Source organism: Caretta caretta, chromosome 1, assembly GCF_965140235.1.
Source record: "Caretta caretta isolate rCarCar2 chromosome 1, rCarCar1.hap1, whole genome shotgun sequence".
NCBI lineage: Eukaryota > Metazoa > Chordata > Testudines > Cheloniidae > Caretta > Caretta caretta.
Genome location: NC_134206.1, coordinates 305,843,129 through 305,864,778, shown reverse-complemented (window position 1 = coordinate 305,864,778; position 21,650 = coordinate 305,843,129). Strand labels below are relative to the sequence as shown.

The following is a 21,650-nucleotide window of genomic DNA, read 5'->3' as shown; positions in this document are numbered from 1 at the left end:
TTTTACTATAAACTACTAGTGTTAAAATACAATTACTATGCACACTAAAGTTCCTAAATGTGGATCAGGTCTCCTCTTGACTGAAGACATTGTTCTCCAAAAATGTTATTGTATATAGCCATCTACTATTATATCTGAATAACTGGAGTAAACCTCAAACCGCAGCTATTTGTAGAGGTTTTTATTAGTATTTTTATATGAACTATTATTTTCTAGTAGAAATTTAGCTATTATACCAAAAGCAACATTTCATTGTGTAGCCTTTTAAGCACAGAATTTCATTCAGTGCAACTAAAATATTAGTAACATTTGATGGAGAGTCTTTAGAATTATTTTTGATTTTCTAAGGTCTCATGTATACAGGAGGGTTGTTATTACTTTAAAAAAAAGATTTAGTAAACCATTGTAAAAGGCCATGTGTACACTCTTCTTTCAGTTTGAGAGGCTTATTTAGGTTTAGCTTAACCCTGTTCCCACTCAATTTGAGCCAAACTGAAATAACCTTAGTTTAAACCACAGTAAGTGCCAAACAGCCTTTTGCACTGGTTTAGTTAAATTGGTTTAAAAAAAAAAAATCACACCTTAAATTAAAGCAATGCTATTTTCTTGTGTGGATGAACCTTAAGTTTTTGCAGTCTCATGAGTCCATTAATCTTACTGCCAATTAAATAATACTGTGAACCGACTACTCCATGTTTAGTGTAGCTTTTTAGTCATTTGAAAGGGACATGTCAGTGAATATATTAAAAATACAATAATTCACCCTGAGTGTGATTCCACTGTAGTCAATGGAGTTACACCAGGGATAAATTTATCCCACTAGTGTTTAACTTACATAAAATGTATTTTAAATGTATTCCATATTACAAAGTCCCAAGTTATTTCTTCGGATATTATTTCTTTGCTATGCGTTGCGAAATTATACATAGTGATATTGGTTCACTCACACTGTGAGTCACCCAAAGATTACAAGCTGTAGCAGGAAGTCTTGCGTAAAGCAATGTCTGTATGCAGAGACTTCTACATGATGTTAAAATGCAAAACAGTAACAAGACAGTAACAAAGTATTCCAAAGTTTTAAAATAAAGTTCTTTTATTTCAAAATAGTGTTTTACAATTACACAGATCCAGTTAATATAAAATACAAATAGTAACTTACCAATTTGTAAAAAACAGGGCCAGTTTGCAAAACTGTAAAACTGAAACACTGTGAAATGTCCACCAGAAATTTTACAAACTTGATGAGTACTGATTTTTTATTTAAACTACATTTTCACATTGTCTACTTTTAGTTCTGCTTGTTTTTGTTACACAAGGTGCTCATAAGATTGCCTACAGAACGGACATAACAAAAGAGAATTTTAAGAATATAAATATTAAAAAAGTTCTTTAAACTACTCACTAATGTTCTCTGCTGCAGAGATAAATATTACAAAAATGCTAATATTTCTATGACAAAGAATAGCAGAATAGATTAAAATGTTAAACAAATCACACGGTTAAAAATTTCAGAATTAAATGTGCAATAATCTGATGATAGTTCCAAGTCATTGGAAGGCTTTAAATGTCCTATTAACTGCCAGTATTTTCACTTCCTAATATTTCACAAATCAAGTGGACACATGAGAAATATTAAAATTAGGTATATATAAATATCCAGATTCTGATTATATATAAATTATAAACAGAGCTCTTCTTGGTTTTGGTTTAACAATATTGGGACTATACTCTTTAGAAAAAAAATGAAATACGTGCATTTCTCACCTTTTTCTACTTTGAACCCAAAACATTTCCATTTGTAAAGTATCCTACAAGCAGAACCATTTGTGTGTATAACAATCTAAGTGAACAAACAAACCTTAAACCATGAAAAGGTAGTTTGCATAGACCATAATTGTTTGCCCATCTATAGCAGCCTGTGGTATAGTAATTTATTTTCAAGAACAATACTAAACAATTCTTAAAATTCAATATTTACTAAAAGCTTAATAATGCAGATGTTCAGTTTTCCAGAAATCTATAAACCAAAATGTGACTGCTCTGGCACAAAGAGAAGACATAGGAAGCCCTTCTCCCCTGACTCACAAACGCATTCAAAACAAGGGATAGCCGTAGCTTATTTGGCTGTGCTAAGCAACACAGGGGATGGGACAGTTAGCACAGTTTTTAGTGCTACCTGGTTCCAGAGAACATTTCCCCAACACCACCGTGGTGATATCCATCAGCGTTGTGCTGGGGGGAAGCACTGTCTACACTTTCCCAAGGTGCAGCAAGTCCTACTGCTCACGGTGATGCCCCCAGTTTCCCCAGAGGCATTATATCTTACAAAGGCAAAATGCTTCCAGGCACTGCCACTCAGTCAGCATGCCTCTTCCCCCGTCCCAGTGAGGTTCAGACTAAAAGGAGTCATAAATAAGCCCCATCGGCCTGATTTTGAGCTCAGTTATTTTATCAGTTTAACAATGTAGTTTTTTATTATAGTGTCCATTACCATAATATCTGAGCACTTCCTTAATGAAGGTACACCATTAGAAAACGGTGACAGTGGAGAAACACCTGGTTTACCTTAATGTGAGATCAGAATCTGGATCTATCTATGTAGCAAAAAGAGATGGGAAAAGCTACTGTAATAACTGTCAAAAAAATGGATAAAGATACCTGCTGAATAAATCTGCATTGAACTGGAATATACCACAATCCTGGAGAGGTCAAGGCAGAAGGAAACACCTCCCTAGTTCCACAGAATTGTGAAGGATACAGCTATTTTAAGGTTATAATTTTCAGTGAGAACTCACAGTAGTAAGCACTACTAGTCAGTGTTTACACGACCAGGCCCTAGGTAAGAACAATGTGTTCACCGTGAATTTCACATTCCCATGCTCTTTCAGTTTGTCACATTTGCATACATTGAATTCTTTACATTGGAAAGAACTGTTTTAGGGTCAATTCACTTTAAGGAAATGTGATATTACTCATCAAGGACTGTTGTAGTGAGACCTAAATCTACTAGGACCAACAAGCTACAAACAGGAAATATGGAGTCTAGATAGCAAAGTTAAACATGTGAGATCAAGACGTACAGGTAGTTTATATAACAGAACAAATGAGGCAGAGGTATTGAGGGGAGAAACTAGCAGATGCTAAGGTAAATGGGCACCATTATTTCTCAACATCTGGAAATTGTGTAATCACTAGCTAAGTTGGGCCAGAGTCTGTTCTCAATTACACTGGGAAAATTTAGACTTACTGAGAAAATCTAGATATACATGGTGTAATTAAGAGAAAAATTTGGCCCATTGAATCCTATGTGTTTTTAAAAGACATTACTACAGTTCCTTCAGTTTTAAAGCGACACAATCAGCTTAAAAGTAACTATTTGAAAATTCTTTACATACTGTTTATAAGTAACACTTAAAAGAACCAATATTTGAGAATAAGATATTTCATAAGTTTACTTTCTACACTTGATAGTACTTCCTCTCTAGCTGGTTTCACTATTTCCTCTGACTGCCCATTCCCCCTGTTTGTGTGGGTCTTTCCTACAGCAGAGGAAGGAGGATGGGGGCAGGGGAGGGGGGGGGAGAGAATATTAAATTAGGAAATGTGGTTGTAAAGCCACAAAAACTGGTAGGTTTAGAATCTCAATTTTTTTTTCATGATATTCCTTAAAATAATCAGAGTGACTGAGCATCTAACTGAGAAATGGTATGTTTCACGTTTACCTAGGCTTTCAAAACCTTGTTCTAAAACTGATCACTTCAAGTAACATTGACACTGAAGGGAAATACAGGTCCCATATAAAAAGTTTACTGTGGTTTGGAAGACGGTGGGTGAAATCCTGGCCCTTTTTAAGTCAATGACAAAACTCTCATTGACTTAATTTACCTGGATTTCACCTATTATCAGTATTCACCATGGTAAGCACAGGGAATCTCTCTCAAACCAATGGAATCTTTCAAAACAGAAGAAACATTTCAATGTGACCACTGCACCAAGACCAATTGTAGATTCCCACTGCATATTTTAAATTCACTTTGAAATATAATAGGCCAAAGTTACTTCAAACCATAAAAGGTTGAAATAAAGACATTTTGCTTTCAAGAACTCCTGCAAAAGTGTGTTAGGTATGGAAGGCTATTCAAGCATTTAAGCATTAAAGTAGGTGAGGGGAAAATATTTAAGGCTACTTTGCAGTCTTTTCTCTGGCCAAAAACTTAACTCAAATTGCTATTTTAGCCAAGCAAGGCCTATTGTATCAGGCCTTTAAGTTGATTACAGCCAACTATTCCATTTGCAAAGCCAAAGAGGGTTGGAAAGTAACTAGAATTTCACATACTAAACCATAAAACATTTGTTAAAGTACAGGTTTTTTGTTTTCTCTAAAGATTCTTTAAACATAGCAAATTAACAGTGCAAATACTAGGTTGCTGTGTGAGACTCTTACCTTATTTTTCTTCAAAAGTAATTTTAAAAGCTCTCCAGTTTTTAACAGAATTTTTAAAAAAAAGATACAAATATTTCATGTTGGGAAACAAATCCCACAGCATTCCATACAGATTTCCAAGCAGTCTGATGATTCGCAACAAGCGTCCATTATGCCACAATCCATGTCACAAGGGGAGTTACAGTCATCCCCCATTTCATCCCCACAGCAACAACAGCAGGCCTCCGATGTACAGATGCCACAGGAAGCTTGTCCCAGAACAATATTACAGAGGGTGAGAAACTCACAAAACAAGCAAGCCAGGATACAGTGAACACAGCAATCTTCGTAAGTACCAGTTTTGTAGAGTGCCGCATATAAAAAAAAAAAAAAAGAGGGGAAAAAAGGACAAATCAGTATTACATTTTATGTGCAAATATGTCGCATAATAATTACTGGCACTGCTTTACAATCTGCCAAGCTTCCCCTCCCCTGCAACATGAAGTTCAAATTTTGTGTCCTCCTCTTCAAGGTCACAACACAGTCAGCTTAAATCTTGGATCTCATCTTGTATGTCCCCCTCCATTAGTCAATTATGCTAGCCTCGATGCCAGGCTTCATGTCCTTTCTCTCCTCTTGTTTTCACATCACCCCCTGCATATCTCTATCATCTCCTCATTCAAATTTGTCCAAACTTACTTCTTCCATGACACCCATAAATTACCTGATTATGAAAGAAATATCAAGTTATCTAAAGTGACTGCTTCCTTTTGGTCTACCTTTGCATCTGTCTTCTAGATTGTAAACTCACCATATTTTATATCTGTGCCATATATGGTACCAACCACAGAGCTGGCATATAAACATGTTAGTTTCTTCTAGCAGGATCAGTTTGTGTGGTAAAGGTCCAATACAATTTATGTACTGTTTACTTTTACTGTTCATACTGTATTGGGGACCTTTGCTACACGTAATTTTATAGTTGTGTGACTAAGGACAGGAGAACTGGTGCTGGGGGGAGGAATAGAATTAAGAACCATACCTCAGCCACATTTCAAGTCAAATCAAACCCAACTATTTTGAGAGCCACCTTCATGAGACATAATTCATAAGAGAAACAAATCAAAAACAGAACACTGAGACTTTATGAACTGAGAGTTGGGCCCAGCTGCTTATAATTTATGCATAAATTATGCGCTTGCTTGTTGCTGATGTTTATGGAAAAAAGTAGTTATAGCCAAGGAGATGCCACCACAGCATGAGGATTTTGCTTTCTCTGTGATATCAGAGAAAGTAATCTCAAAACCAGCCATATCAACATGCTATATATACACACATCTACATTTTCAACAATGAAGAAAAAAATCTGTTCTGATCCCACATTTTAAATTATTCCTCAGCACAATTCTCTTATTAGTATTAGATTTAATTAATTTTTAAAGCTAACTGGAAATTAGAACTAAACCTGAACTGAAATATCCTGCTGTCATGGGCACCAGTAAGTCACACATGGTAAATGAGAAAGTGCACTTGACTGCTACCCCACACATCATCGGTTGGAGAGATGGCACCCAAATAATGAATACATGTAATCACATCAAATAATTGTCACACAAAGATTGGAAGAACAGCAAAACATTGAGCACTGAGAAGAAAATTATAGTACTGAGGCATACATTTATCAGATTGTCATCAAAATCAACCCAAAGAAAACCCAATTACATACAGTATGTTCTGAAATGCTCAGCTTAACCCCCCCCCCCCCGATATAGGTCCATATATCATGCACACAAGTTTGATTTTGTGTTCATCATTCAGCAACAGATACTATTTGGGGAGGAGTATATTTAATCTGAAAGAGACATGAATACTTAGAACACAAATGAAACTTTTAAAGTTGCAAGACTTTTTAAAGCAAAAGGACACTACAGGGTTACATCTTTAAAGCTGTGGAATATTGTAAGAAATTAACGGCTCACTTGGACGTAAAACAAATCTGATCAGAATGGGCAATCAGTTTTGAAAATTAGACAGACTAAAACATAAATTAGATTAATATTTATAACTCAGTGGAGAAAATATAGTCCTAGTGTTTTTTCTACTGGTACACTTGTAAGTTAGTCTGTCCTTTCAAAAACACTTGATGCCAAACTGTTTAGCTATTTATAAACAGTTATCGCAAGGTGATTTTCATGCTAACCTACAAATGTAACCAGAGGCAACAGTGATGATAACATAGCACTCAAGAATACAGTAACAATTTTAGATGCTCACTTGTAGACCATGTCACATTTTGAAAGGCTTTATGGAAAAACGTGACCAAACTATATCTGTGAAGTCCAGATGTGGTATAATAAATGAGCTTACTAACTTATTTATAGTAGGCAGAGTCCAAACTGATGTACTAAATTTGGAAATGTGTATTTTTGACATTAAAGGCGAATTAGAATTTCTGGTAGGAAACAGCAAAGTTGCAGTTCTCATGTTTTAAAAAAATAAATGAATGAGGTGATTTCATTGAGCCAGTTGACACAGGAAAGCGTTGACAAGAGGATTATCAGGAGCAGTAGGTAAGAACATTGTCATCTGCATACATAAATATCTTAGGTTAGGTGCAGTACTTAAGCCAACAAATGAATTTATATAAATAATAAATAGAGGTGGCCTAGAATAAACCCTCAAGATGCAGTAAAGCCAGAGAAAGAGCGAGAAAAACAAAACAACTCTCTCAGAAATTCCTTAGCGTTGTGTGGTAAGGAGAACTGCGAGACGCAAATGCTGATAAGCTTTAGCAGTTTTTAAAAAAAAAAAAACCACTTTGCTTATGTCTGTTAAAGTGGCTTCTTTATATGGTAAAAAATCCTATACCTATATAAGTGACCTTCATCCAAAACTCTGCAGATATGTGAAATGAAGTTGGGAAATATTAGCTAAGTGAATTTGACCAAAGCCACAGGGACTGTGATTAATTAGCTTGCTGTCATGGAGACCATGTCATGGAATTAGCTGGGGACCACAGATTTGTTCAGGTACAATTTCCTCTCTCATTTTTGATGTAAAGGAACTAGAGGTAGAAGACAACAGTCACATGAGTCTATGGAATGTCCACATTTGAGGAACTGTTATTTTTATTATTCTCTACCCTCAAAACAGGCAGATAGACAGAGGTTAATAACGAAAGAAAACAGGTAATGATTTTGAGTAGACTGCAGGACATTTCACAACTGTTACACAGAGAGATAAAGGCCAAAATACAGAAACACATACACTAACCTTCATCACTGCCTCCTTTTCCAGCGATGTGTAAATCAGAGATAGAGGCAAACAGACACACTCAGGATATAGCACACATTGATATACTGGCTTTTAAAGCAAGAAGCAAAACTCACCAGAGTCTACTTTTCAGTTCTCAGTGTAGAGAAAGACATTCCGTGGAACCTGCAAAGCTTTCCATTATGTAGATATTTACTGAAGCAGACCGATTGTGTTGGTCTACATAAAGCTACTTCACTCTTGGCTAATTATCAAAGGCCAAAGCTATCCATGCATGCTCAATTACACAAAGAAATGATGCACTGTTAATTTTGGCTGATGGTTCTATTATGGGTGTCACTATGGATGTTTTTTCTTTCATCTCTTCTTCACAGGAGTGAAGCAGAAACTGATGCACATACTGTTTATTCTGATCTAAGCTGCCCTGACGTAGCAAACTCACACATTCTCCACTCAGAAGATACTTAGTTTCCTATAAAAAGAAAAGGAGTATTTGTGGCACCTTAGAGACTAACCAATTTATTTGAGCATAAGCTTTCGTGAGCTACAGCCCACTTCATTGGATGCATGAAGCTGTAGCTCATGAAAGCTTATGCTCAAATAAACTGGTTAGTCTCTAAGGTGCCACAAATACTCCTTGTCTTTTTGCGAATACAAACTAACACGGCTGTTACTCTGAAACCTTAGTTTCCTATGAGGTTTACTAGCCTACACAGATTTCAGAGAATGAAAAGAAAAAAAAGGCATAACATCTGTGTTACTTTCTTTATCCTTTCAGTGACCAGTGACTCAACTGTATGATGAACAAGAATTTTGGGCCATGTTTCAAGGGCAAAGTTGAAACATTAATGAAACTTTTCCCCGCCCATGCTATTGATTTTAAATCTGGACTCTGAACAGCTGTGTTGGACTAGAAGATTATACAATATGTTGTGATGGGCAAGTTGTTATCACCACATCCACCTAACCTCAGGTTTTTGGTGACTCTCAGTAGTTTCTCCAAAATCTCTATACTTTGGTTGGTACCAGAGGTACCATAGCCAAAAGTACAACAGACCCGGAGGTTATGTTGAATAGAACACACTAGTAAGAGCAGAGTTCTAGTTGTATCAATTTAGATGGAATATATGAGCCAAAGGTATTAACATAACCAAGTCACTGTCCAATGTTAAACAACTTTAAACAAGTTTCAGAGTAGCAGCCGTGTTAGTCTGTAGCTGCAAAAAAGAAAAGGAGTACTTGTGGCACCCCTTAGAGACTAACAAATTTATTTTATTTTCAAATAAATTTGTTAGTCTCTAAGGTGCCACAAGTACTCCTTAACTTTAAACAAGGTTCAGGATTTGGTATACAGAGACCTCAGCCTGGTTAGTACCATGGCAAGCACACTATTAGAAATCCTTTCAACCTTTTATGAAAGTTAAAAAAAAAAAAAAGAAGGAAAAGCAGTTTAAAGCATTTGAAATGTAAAGCATTGAATACGGTTTTCATTTTTATCACCTTCCTTTGCTCCCTTTCCCCTTAGCTGGGGAGCATTTTTAGAAGGGAAAATCCTCTTCTTTGATAGACTCTTAGATTGCATTAAAGATAACTGTCCTTTTGGGGAAAAGAGAAGTTTGTAGGGATAGTTTGTAGCAAGCTGTTGTTAAAGTTTGATCTGTTTCGTAGAAGACAAAAGAAGACAAACACTTGCAAAAGGAGAGAGAAAAACCCCCAGCAAAGATTGAAGTGCAGCTTCTGTCACTGCTGGAAAAAAGAGAAGGATCGGAAAGAGAAGAAATAAAGTAGGGGAAGAAAAAGACACATAAGGGGAGGCAGAAGTAAGAGACAAGTCTCACATCCAAAGTAATATTTGAGATTTAATCTTGGGTTTACGAGCATGTGCAACAGATCAATGTGCTGCAGAAACCACACACATGCCCGGCTGTGGTACTGGCAGATGTATCCTAGTTCTTCCATCTCCAAAACTATAAGTGTGTCTGTCACTTGGCCTAGTTGATCTCTCTCTTAGTGGGTGGTAGAGGGTCCCTTATCTTCTTTGTAAGTCAGTCACTTAAAGGCAACAGGACACACACCACTAGTATATTACACAGGATTCAGTCAAAAAGATAATTTCAGGTTTTTCAATACTCCTTTGTAGACAGTTATGTTTCTACTCCTTTCATAAGATTCTGAAACACTTTTTCCCAGGCTCCAAAACCAAGTCCTACAGATTACTTAACTAGAAGATCTTGGATAAGCACAAATATTTTTGATGATAGTGCTTGTATGAAAGATTGTTTCCAATGGAGTTTATTTCCACTTACATAAAAAAACACAGCAGGTGCTACAGATGAGTCAGAAGTGGAACACATTAAGCCAACTATCTGGAACATGAGTTTCATTTTACATTCCCAAAGATGAGCAAAAATCATGGAAAAAGAATAAAGCCAGCAACCTGGGGGTGGAGTGTATCTTTTTGCAACTTTTTAAACACCTATTCTTTTCTGTTGCAATACAGTCTTCCTCTTTATACTGGTTTCAGAGGAACAGCCGTGTTAGTCTGTATTCGCAAAAAGAAAAGGAGTACTTGTGGCACCTTAGAGACTAACCAATTTATTTGAGCATGAGCTTTCGTGAGCTACAGCTCACTTCATCAGTGAAGTGATGCTGATGAAGTGAGCTGTAGCTCACGAAAGCTCATGCTCAAATAAATTGGTTAGTCTCTAAGGTGCCTCTTTATACTGTAATACAAAGTAGGGTTGCTGGGCCTAAAACTGTCTCCTGATAAACCACAACAGCCGAAGGTTTGAACTAAAGCCACTATTCACCTCAGTGACATGCTAACTTCAAAAAAATCTCTCTTTGTGCAGAAAAAACATTCATCCATTTTTAAAAATTGGACGTTTCCTAACATAATGTAGGCTGGAGAAACTGGGGCCCACACAGTCACAACAGCATTCTTTAGTTCTTCATCTCCCAGTTTGCCATCCCACATAGCAGTGCCCCTTCACCATAAACCAAGATATATTTGCCTTAAAGTTAATGGTGCAGCACTTTTGGTAAACAGGTTTCCTCTATTTTTGATCAGGTGTAGAACTTGCTCTTTATAACAGACTGTGTCAGAGTGCTGGGCAACAGCAACTATGCAGCACTCTGATCACTGTAGCACCAATTAAATCACATGTTGTTTACTAGCAGAGTCTCTCCAGGTGGTCTGGGTGCACAGAGGAAGACAGGGGCGGAGAGAGAGCCCTGTTACATAGACCTTTTCTCTTTCACTCTCCTCCCCACAAATCTAAAACAATTTCTAATTTCTCAACATCCTTTTTAAAGTGTGGACACCAGAACTGGACAAAGTATTTCAGTAATGGTCTCATTAATGCAATATATAGAAGTAACACCACCTCCTTCCTCTTACTCAATACCTGATCATACATCCTAGGATTGCATTTACTCTCTTTGCCTCTGCACTGGACTGGGGGCTCATTTCTCTTGTTTATGCAGTACAACCCTTAAGCCCTTTCCAGAATCACTATTTGCCAAGATACCATCCCCTAGCCTGTAAGCGTGACCTACATTCATTGTTCCTAGATGTATGAACTTGCTTCTGGCTGTATTAAAACTTACATTACTCAAATCAGCCCAGCTCACCAAGTGATCCAAATTGCTCTATGGAAGCGTACCTGTCCTTACCATTATTTACTACTTCATCAATGTAACTGTCTCCTGCAAACTAGCAATGATTTTGTGTTTTCCTCCATATCGTTGAAAATAATATTGAAGAACATTGGGCCATTCAGTGGGATGCCACAACAAACACTGCCATTGAACAACAATTGCTCAGTTACTTTTTGAGACATATCAGTTAGTTAATCCATTTAGTATGTGCTACATTGATTTTGAATAGTGCTGTTTTCATAATCAGAAAATTGTGTAGTACAAAGTCTAACAGAAGACTAAGAATGACATAGTTCCTTTTATGAACCAAACTTGTAATCTTATCAAAACACAATATCAAGTTCAACCAGACCTATTTTCCCTAAAGCCATGTCAATTGGCATTAATTATTATACCATTCTTTAATTCTTTATTAATTGCATCCCAAATCAACCCTTCCATGATTTTGCCTGGGATCAACATTAAGCTAACCAACCTGAAGTTACCCAGGTCATTCCACTGAGCTTCTGTTAACTATTAGCACACTACTAACTTTTTTTCTCAGTTCTGTATTTTAAGATTTCTTGGACAGGGTTCTAAAAGCTCCTTGTCAGTGTCAGAACAAATGGGCAATAAATACCACAAGCTAGTCAAGGTTCTGCAGCTCAAACAGTGCATATGCACAAAGTTACTTTCGGTAGATTTGGGAAGAGAAGATTAACATTTAAATGTTGTATCCAATCAATACATATTTTGTAGTAGCTTAATTTGCTTATGCATGAGACCTCAGACAAAACCGTACAGGTTTTAAGCTCTGTAATCTGTTTAACGGCGGTTTCCTTGAGAGATTTAAGGCCCAAATGGCTTCTTCCTCCCTCCCAATTATAGTATTTTTGCTCATTTAGTCTGGAAACAGAAACAACAACTAATAGCTTGAATTTTGTAGAGTAAAATTTTCACAGCAAACTGTTCTAAAGCAAGCCATAGTGTTAAAAAAATTGCCAAATGTTGCCGAAAATTTTTGAAAAACTAATACATTTGAGGAAATCATGATCTCCTTATGGAACTTGTGTAATCAAAAGAAATTCCTAATTTGTGGAAAACATTATTCATGGGAAATTATTCACAAACTTTTACCATTCTTCCAGAGGAGGATGTAGAAGACTTTCTTCAAAGCTCATCAACACTTCTTAACTTGACTGAAAGTGTATATTGCTGAATGGCAAAGATCCAACCTAGGTTTGGACCTAGCAGTCTTAACTTCTTACTATTATTTATTTTTGCCAAATGAGAGATTCACCTCTCACAACTTAGGGAGCAAAAGACCCAAAAATGAACAAAACTTTCCCAGGGTCCCGCAAAAATTGTATTTAACAGCAAACTTTGGTTTAAAAACAACTTTCTCTGTTTGAAATATACTTTCTGAAAACAAACAGTCCCTTTCTTTATCAATATTTCTTTTAAGAACGTGTTCAGTATCTTAGAGGTTGCACACATGCAGCACATTGCTGCAAGTGGATGATAACTCCTCAAAAAAAATTTTTAAAAAAGCCACTTTAACTACAACAAACAGCAAGGATCTAAGTTAGGGTAAAGCCTTGCTGCCTAAACTTAACTTTCCATAACCAAAGTTTGCCAAACCATTCCTCGTTTTTAGTTATATATTTTAATGTCACTTTGTTTTTAAGGGTCACAATAATTATTATAACTAGCAGTATTAGCATAACATTTTTTATCTTCCTTACACACATTAACAATTCCTCAGTATCCCAGTTTAATATGCAAGACTGAAACAAGCATTTTTTGAAACAAGGTTAGCTTCCCTTCTGCTATCTCCACCCACTTCTTTTATTTAAACTGGGTAGATCTGTTTAACAAATAGATTTTAAGAGATCCATTACATGACCATCTAAACTGCACAAGATCAGCCAAAGTTAAATTGCAACACGTATAGCAAAAACACACATGCAGGCTGATCTTTGCTTCTTTTACAATACTTGACACTAACCTGTCACAAACTGACTCAATAAGCTTTCATACCAGGCAGGCAGGTCATATACAATAAAAGGTTTTCATGTCTGTAATGGTAAATAAGCTCACTTACAGAATGCAGACCTTGGTCAGCTTTTTAGCTAACTATATTCACACAGTTCAGACAACTCAAAACAGATCTCCCAAGCACTCTGCTGTCTCACAGCAAGAATCAAAAAGGGCAAAACCGCAATCAAAGTGGCAGTTGAGGTCCTCAGCAGGGGTTTGCTCAAGGCCCATACAGAGAGATGAACAGAAGTCTCAGCAGGTGTTACAGGTCTCATGCAGATCGGAGGAGCAGACCTGGAGAAAGCCAAGGATGAACACAGAGCACTGTCAGAAGAGACAGGCCACAACCAAAGCAGCACAGCAGTCTGAGACAAACAAGAGACAAGCTGAAGAGAAGCCAGCTGAACAAAAGTAAAATAATGATGATGATAATAATTAAATTAAATAGAGATATGGGTTTACATTTACAAAGCAGTGTACAAGAGGTAACAGATTAAAAAATCTGTTATCTATGTGATCAACCCCCTCTCCAGCTGCTGTGCACATCACCTTGAAAATATTCAATATTCCTAAGCAAAATACTGAACTAAAATTTTAAATACACAAACAGGCCACATAAACAGTACAGTTCTCCCTATTTTGGGAAAAAATATAAAAATGTGAAACACGAGAAGACACAGGATAGTTTAAGCATTTTAAAAGCTGACAAAAGTCATTTCTCTTCTTCGGGAAAATTAAAAAGCTACCTGAAATAAACAGGCATATAACCTTGCGCAACAAAAGGAAGCTCATAATGTGAGCTCTTGAAACACAATCTGATAACATTACTTTTCTGTGTAAATAACTGCTATCATTGTGATGTGATTGTCAATTGATCACAAAAGAGAGGGGGCGTCCACAAGACAATCTCTTTGTTAGGGAAGATAAGGTTCACAATATGAAAAAGGTTTTAGAAACTATGCCCAAAATTTGTGCACATCATTGCTGGGTGGATAAATGTATAATGTTAGGTACAGCACTGAGGTGTGTGAACCTATATATTTGTCCAGCTAACTGTATTTGTTACTCTGAATATAGTTAAAGAAGATTGAATATGCATTTGATTAATAATAAGCAAATTAGCCTTCTATAAGAAGTTACAAAAGAGTAACATTCTCCTAACTGCCTTCAGAGCTGGACCACTGGAAAGCAGCGGCTGTTGGTTGGACACCCAGCTCTGAAGGCCATGCCACTGCCAGCCGTAGTGCAGACGTGCTTCTCCACTGCTGCTGGTGGCAGTGCTGCTTTCAGAGCTGGGCATCTGGCCACCACTCCCAGCTCTGCCTTCACGCACAATGAAGGGGATCATGAGCAAATAAAGCGGAGAACCACTGTTCTAACTAAATGTTCTTTTCTGGAGTGGTGATTTAGTCCCTGTGCATTATTTCATTTAGGTCAAATGACCAATACCAGTGTGTCCACTTGGGGGTTTAATCAACAAAAGGAGTGATGAGAGAGCAAGATGAATATTTCCTGCATGATAAGGACTTATACAAACATCACCAACAGTCTCCACAACTGCACCTCCACTTCCAGCAGAATAAACTACTCAAGTGCTGAAAAAGTTGCCAGCAGGTTTATCCTATTTTTTGACACAGATGCAGAAGTGCCTGCCATAGGACCACAATGCAAAATAAACCAAGTTACTGAACAGAAAAATAACATTTTCCAGAGATGTGTATTCATCACCTGATACCTCCATACAGTTTAATTACGACACAACAAAGCTATGCTGCACTCAAACTGAAAACAGTTGAACCTGAGCAACAATTTCAGCAGCTGTCTTAGATCATACTATTCAGAGCCAAGACAAATTTTCTCACCTCCAAAAACCATAGCATTAAGCACCAAATTAAACATGTCTAATTTTAGCTGTTGGATAATTCTGTATCTAGAGATTATATGTGACAGTGTACTATTTGTGACTATACAGGGAGTGTACTGTATTTTTAATTTACAGGACACAAGTAAGAAATTACCTCAATTTATAAATGATGACACAAAGTGAAGCCACAATTGTATCAATCAGAATCACTCAAACAATGAAAACAGTAAGGACCTACTAACAGTTCCGTAGTAATTTTTAGGTCTCATTTAGATGCATGTTTTCACATATAAACAATTACTTTATACTTTAAACCCTGTCAGGTAGGGCTTAGATCATTTGTTTAAGCCCGAAGTAACTCGGGAGATCCCTACAAATAAGAGGAGTAAAATAAGCCCTATCTGCCTTTTTATTTTATTTTATTTAAAGAACACCCACTGTATGAACGGATCATACAGAAGGGTCCTCCTGCTTGCCCCTTGCTCCCCCTGGGGAGTAAACAATAGAGGAAGCAAGGGGTAAGCAGGAGGACCCTTCAATTTGATCTGTTCAGTGGACTTGGGGCGTTTAGGGGGGAAAAAAAAGGCCGATAGGGCTTACTTGACTCCTGATTTCCCCAGGACAGACTGTGCATAGCTGAGGCAGGATGTCCCTGGTGCTGCCCCAGCGGCAGTGTTGCTCAGTGCCACCCCTACACAGGCCTTTGTGCAAACTGCACAATCCAGTCCTGACTATAAAGTGTCATTTCTAAGCATACACAGCATAGTATGTGTCACTATTGAAACTTTCCATGTTCCATGTGTTTACAACGTATGGAGGGTCTATGTCGAACTACAAAGTAGCAAATCCACAGGGAACCTCCTGATTTTTCATTTGGGCCAAGAAATGGGAGCATAATGAGTGAAGGGAAAATCAGACTCAATTTAAACACATATCTAAAAGGGATTATTTTGCTTTGTAATTGATTTTGAAAAGAGAATTAAGTTACTGAGAAGTTGTGCCTGCATATAGGACTCTTGTTACAAGACAATGGTTCATAAGAGATTTCAGGGCCTGAATTGCTGTTGTTTAGTGTTCAATTAAAAAAAAAGTAATACTTCTGCCAATTTTATTTTGAAGGTTTACAATTAGCTGTTGAAGACAGAATTGAGAGAAAGGATTTCCCAGTTATGTTCTTAACTATGCCACTGACTTGCTGCACACTGACTTGCATCCAATTGTTCTTTTTATTTTTTGCATGATAAATATCCACTAATTTGAGTGCCTAATTTGAGACATGCTGAACCTGGTTTTCAGAGGGGATAAGTGCATTCACCATCTTAATTAGGTCAGTGGAGTCTCAGGAGTTTAGCATCTCTGAAAAGCAACCTAGAGACGTAAAATTGAACAACAAAAAATTGACATCCTCTATGTTTATAAGTGGTGAGTCAGATTCTTCACTTGTATCAATGTGTTGACTTTCAAATAGAAGTAATTATGGAATTAAAGAGCACAGGCAGAAGCAGAGCAAACTTCCTCACAGTGCACTGTGAATGTGCCTCAACCTTGACTCAGGGTTACCAATGCCAGGGATAAGAGAATAATTTAGTATCTAACCTCATTCAATCTTTGCTGAGGTTGTCAATAAGGGTGCTGGTTATCATGCCAATATGACTGTGGCTTTTAGTCTCACGATTGATATTAAATCTTGAATTGGAATTTATAGCTATACCTGCCTCTCTTAGCAGTCAGATTTCCCCTGAACACCAGTCATGATTAATTTTTTGCCAATAAAGTGACTTCTTAAGTAGCAGTTACAGTCTTACAAATTCCCACTGTACACTCTCCCCGACCCACCAACAGGAGCACCAGTTTTTAGGAATACTAAAATATCCTTTTAAGAGTCTGGATTTTCTAAACTCAGCAATGTTCAGTCCACATGAGCCACATGAATAGCCATGTGTTCAGCCCACATGAGCCACATAAAAAGACAATATGAAAAATAAGTGAGTATGAGGAAAATATTGGGTAGGGAGGTGATGTGGCTTTAAAATGAAATAAAGCAATAGAGGGGTCTAGCAAAGCAAAATATGGTGCATTTGGAAGTAAATTTGAAAAAAATGAGAGGGTAACCAGAGAATAATAGCAGGTAGTTGAAAATATCATATGAAAATAAATCCACAGGAACCAGAATGAGCCCCACAGTACCAGTATGAGTGACTCTACCCCTGCAGTAATTACACATTTCCACTCAAAAGGAAAGGCCACTGAAGTCAATGGGAATCATTCCACTGCTGTAACAGTCTTTGGTTCAGGCCTGATATGTACTTATCTTCTGATCCCCTTCTCCTTAATCCTCCTTATGCCTCCTCTCCTCCCATCCAGATTGAGAGTCTCCCCCATGTCTCTGAACAAAATTACCTCCCAGTCCCTGTCCCCTATGATTCTGTGTTTTCACCTGTGTTCCCAGACTGCTTAAGCCAGTTCCACATTCCTCCCCACAACAGTGCATGAAAGCCTGCTTCACCATCAATAAAAGTAAGAGAGCTTCCAGCGTAGCTCCTACTGTAACAGGCAGAAGCAAAGCTTTCTGAGTATATTAGTACTAATGGAAAGACAGTGGATTGAAAATGGGCTCAGGAACTCTGGGGCCATTAGTGTAATTGTGGGGAGTGAAAAAAACACAGCTAAACATAAGGAAAAAATTTACTTTTATTCATTTAAGCTGGGCATAGGGAAGAGAGCGTAAGAAGCAATTGTTCCATGCAAACTATTTACAGACTAAATATAGTATGATGCATAATAATAATAATAATAAAAACAAAAACACTGGTCCATTTTTAACTTCTGATTTTCAGACCACACAGGAACTCAGGAAATCTGCTAACAGCAAATTTTCAACAACAAATCTTGCCCTGGGAGAATCTGCCATTACAGGAATTAACTCTGTACCAATCTCCCAAACCAATGCTTGTACACTGTTTGTGGTGTATTTGTGAGGACGTTGCCAATTTAGAATTGCAACTATTCAGTCTGAAATTATCATCCAACTATGGTAGAGAAATGTTTGAAAGCAGGAAATCACCTATTGCTTCAATTTCCTTCCAATACTTAATATTTTCCTTTGGGGAAGTAACTTGTGTTTTATCATAATGATTTCTATTTCCTTCTGGAGCATGAGCCATGCTCTTCAATTATTTTTAGTTGATTGTGTAATTATGAGAGAAAACGGGTTTTGGTTAGTCTGTGTTTGGTTTGGTGTGGGTTTTTGTGTTTGTTTGTTTTTATAATAAGAATTTCATCTTACCTTCAGGAGAAGAACCTGGTTTTTGAGAATATGCAGAGCTTATTTTACTCTTCTTGCTGCTATCACTGTTGACGGACAAGCTGGACTGAATTTTTCTGTGCATTTTTTGTGAAACAGGAACTGAACATTTTCTATTATCTGTAGCTACATGTTTGACCCCGTTGTGAATTCCATTTCCATTACTCAGACCTGCATGACCATTCTGTATCTTGCCAGTTTCTTCCTCGCTCTTTTCCAATGCTGAAATATTTGGCTGAGGCAAACGTTGAGGTTGTGCTTAAAATGAAAAAGAGAAATAGTTAATACAATTGTCAACTGGTATCTGAACAGACTGAGACCTGACTGGGAACATAACTATTTATTGCCTTTATTCAGTGACCAGAGAGAAAAAGTGGAAGAGTAGAAATTAATGAGAAAAATCTCTAGACTAAAAATTATGGAGATTAGTGCAATTTAAACGTTCATATAATGCCATAAATATATGACACTTACAAAGTCAAGAATAAGACATGGTCCTTACCCTGAATAGTTTACAATTCAGCATGAGTTAGAGGGAGACAGCAGGAAGAACAGAGAAGAAAGCAGAGAAAACGTGTGCAGATGGAAAGAAATGGGAAGAGAGAGGGAGAACAGGAAGCTGCAGAAAAGGAAGGAAGATACAGGAATGGAGAGAAAAGGAGTTAGAATGTTGTAACAGTAAAAAGGATATGGGAAGATAATTGGGCAAATAGACAGAACAGGAAAGAAAGGAGAGCAGCGGAATGAAGAAGAGTATACAAGCATGACAGTACAAAAGTGAAATAGGAGGAAGGCAGTGCACCTAGGCTGGCTGTCATCCCAGATGACAAGTAAAGGGAGGCCAGACAGCCAGCAAAATTCTGAGCTGGAACCCATGAAGGCCAATGTTTCTTGGGAAGGACTAAGACACAGGCTTTGGAGAGCAGGGCAGTCAGTTCAACTGACAGGAGCAGGATTTTCAAAAGCAATATGCCAACTGATTTGTATGGCAACCAACAACCCATGCAAAAATCAAATCCTCCCAATTCAAAGTCACAATTTAAAAATGTTTCTAATGAATCAATTCAAATGCTAACAGCTACAAATTTAAACAGTCAAAAGAACAGTTGTCTAAACTGTGTCCAGGACATACTAACATGAGTTCACAATGCTCTGGTTAAGATTATACAAATACTTCTGTTATAAATGCCTATTACTAGGGTGTCATTATCTCTGATTAAAGATTCTCTCTGGTCTGAAACTTGACATACAATATCTCAAAGCAGTAGGAAATATTTTTGGACAATATCTATTCCAAGGATTTTTAAGTTTATATGTAAGGAAAAGAGTAATTAGGGCTTTTAAATATGCTTTTTATGCTCTTAATGTAAAAAAAAGTTTGTGTTTTTAAATAGAAATAGTAGTCCCCAGTCTGGACTAGTCACTTTACCTTAAAAAAAAAAAATCGATACCTATAGAGTTTTAAAATGGGTGAAGTCATATTATAGTGACATAATGAGGTTTGAGCCCATACAAAGCACCAGCTCGAGGCCACGAATGCACATACATGAGCACTGCAGAATCTAAAAATACTCCTAAATTTCAATCTTGAGTAATAAAGAGTGGACAGATTCCTTTTATCCAGTATAGGTCTTTTAGCTGCTTCCCCTAAACTACTGACACTGACTCAGTCTTTTCCAGATTAAATCTCACTCAGGCACCAAATCAGCCATTTTGCATTTAATAAATCACAACAACAGATTTATAATACTGAAAGCAGTTTATCAGATTTTTATGAACATTTCATCTAGTTGCAAACAGATTATACTAAAACATACAGACTGAAATCAGGGAATAATTTTAATGTGCCCCTGAACCAGATGTTTTCCTCTATAGTAATCCCAAATGAACATACTATAGCTAAACGAACATTGCTGGGGTGATTTAAAAAAAAAAAACAGAAAAAAAAGAGGGGGAGTTGTTTATTTTCTCTCCTCTCTTTACAAATACATTTCCCATTTTTCAGAATGTTCTGCCTATCTCAGATACATGCCTTCCTCACTATGCTGACTCAAGATCAAAGCTTCAATGATAGAAATACAATGAATTGTTCCTATTACTTAACTACCTCCCCTTTCTTGTCCTTTAGATCATGACTTAAAAAAATTACTGGACACTAAAAATACTACCTGGAGGTCTAACCCTACTAAGACTGAGCAGACCAAAAATGCAGAGGGTGAAAGGTTCACACACACTCAGTGGAGCTCCAGGAACACTGCCAGGTGAGAAGATGAGCCCCCTGTCCTCTTCTTACTCTGGAGAGGGATAACAAAGTTTTGTCCCCAGCTTGGAGTCTCCATTTTGTATCAGCCTTCACTTAGTGTATCTGATCTATTTGAAGCCGAATCATCCACACTGCTGTAAGAGAAAAGGTATGCAGTGTTGTAGCCATGTTGGCCCCAGGATATTAGAAAGACAAGATGGGTGAGGTAGTATCTTTTACTGGACCAACTTCTGCTGGTGAGAGAGACAAGCTTTTGAGCTTACACAGAGCCCTTCTTCAGATAAGAGAGAGCACGCTTCTCTTCCCCCCCAGTCCAGAATCTGCCTGATGGTGGAGTTGGCAGGCCTTCATTACTCTACATGTTGCCTTCCTCCTGGTTGGTGTGGCAACAGAGAGGAGGTGGGAGTGGAGGCAAAGAAGGCGGTATGCATCCGATGAAGTGAGCTGTAGCTCACGAAAGCTCATGCTCAAATAAATTGGTTGGTCTCTAAGGTGCCACAAGTACTCCTTTTCTTTTTGCGAATACAGACTAACACGGCTGTTACTCTGAAACCAGTCTATTGTTCTATTAATCACCCTGCCTTTGTTTATTGGTTACTTCTTCCCCTGCCTCCTCTAATAGCTTTGCCAAGTGCAGCAACTTGAAACGCGCCTGATTCCTGACCATTTCACTGTTGCCTGCAGATTTGGAATAGAAATACTGAAATTGACTCGTGTTTTGAAGCTTGGCAAATCTAGGAACAACACTACAAGCACTTAGGCTGTCTTCTCTACAGACTCTGGAGAGTATTGTTATACATTTTGTTAACATTGGAAACGTGTCTTCATAACCATAAAGGTCTAG

General features: G+C 37.4%; 1 protein-coding gene across 3 annotated transcripts in view; it reads right to left on the bottom strand.

Annotated features, from left to right (window-relative positions):
• Nucleotides 1-1,067: 1,067 nt before the first annotated feature.
• Nucleotides 1,068-21,650, bottom strand: part of MDFIC (MyoD family inhibitor domain containing) — a 63,682-nt gene continuing 43,099 nt past the window's right edge. For 2 of the 3 annotated variants that reach the window (XM_048836130.2, XM_048836131.2), the window contains exons 4-5: nucleotides 18,526-18,801; nucleotides 1,068-4,767 (exon numbers count right to left, since the gene is read on the bottom strand). In XM_048836130.2, the coding sequence (XP_048692087.1) occupies nucleotides 4,520-4,767; nucleotides 18,526-18,801 (524 nt within the window). In that variant the 3' untranslated portion in view covers nucleotides 1,068-4,519. Of the gene's footprint in view, nucleotides 4,768-13,439; nucleotides 13,670-18,525; nucleotides 18,802-21,650 lie in introns of all 3 variants that reach the window. The other variant, XR_007354637.2, reaches the window with a different exon arrangement.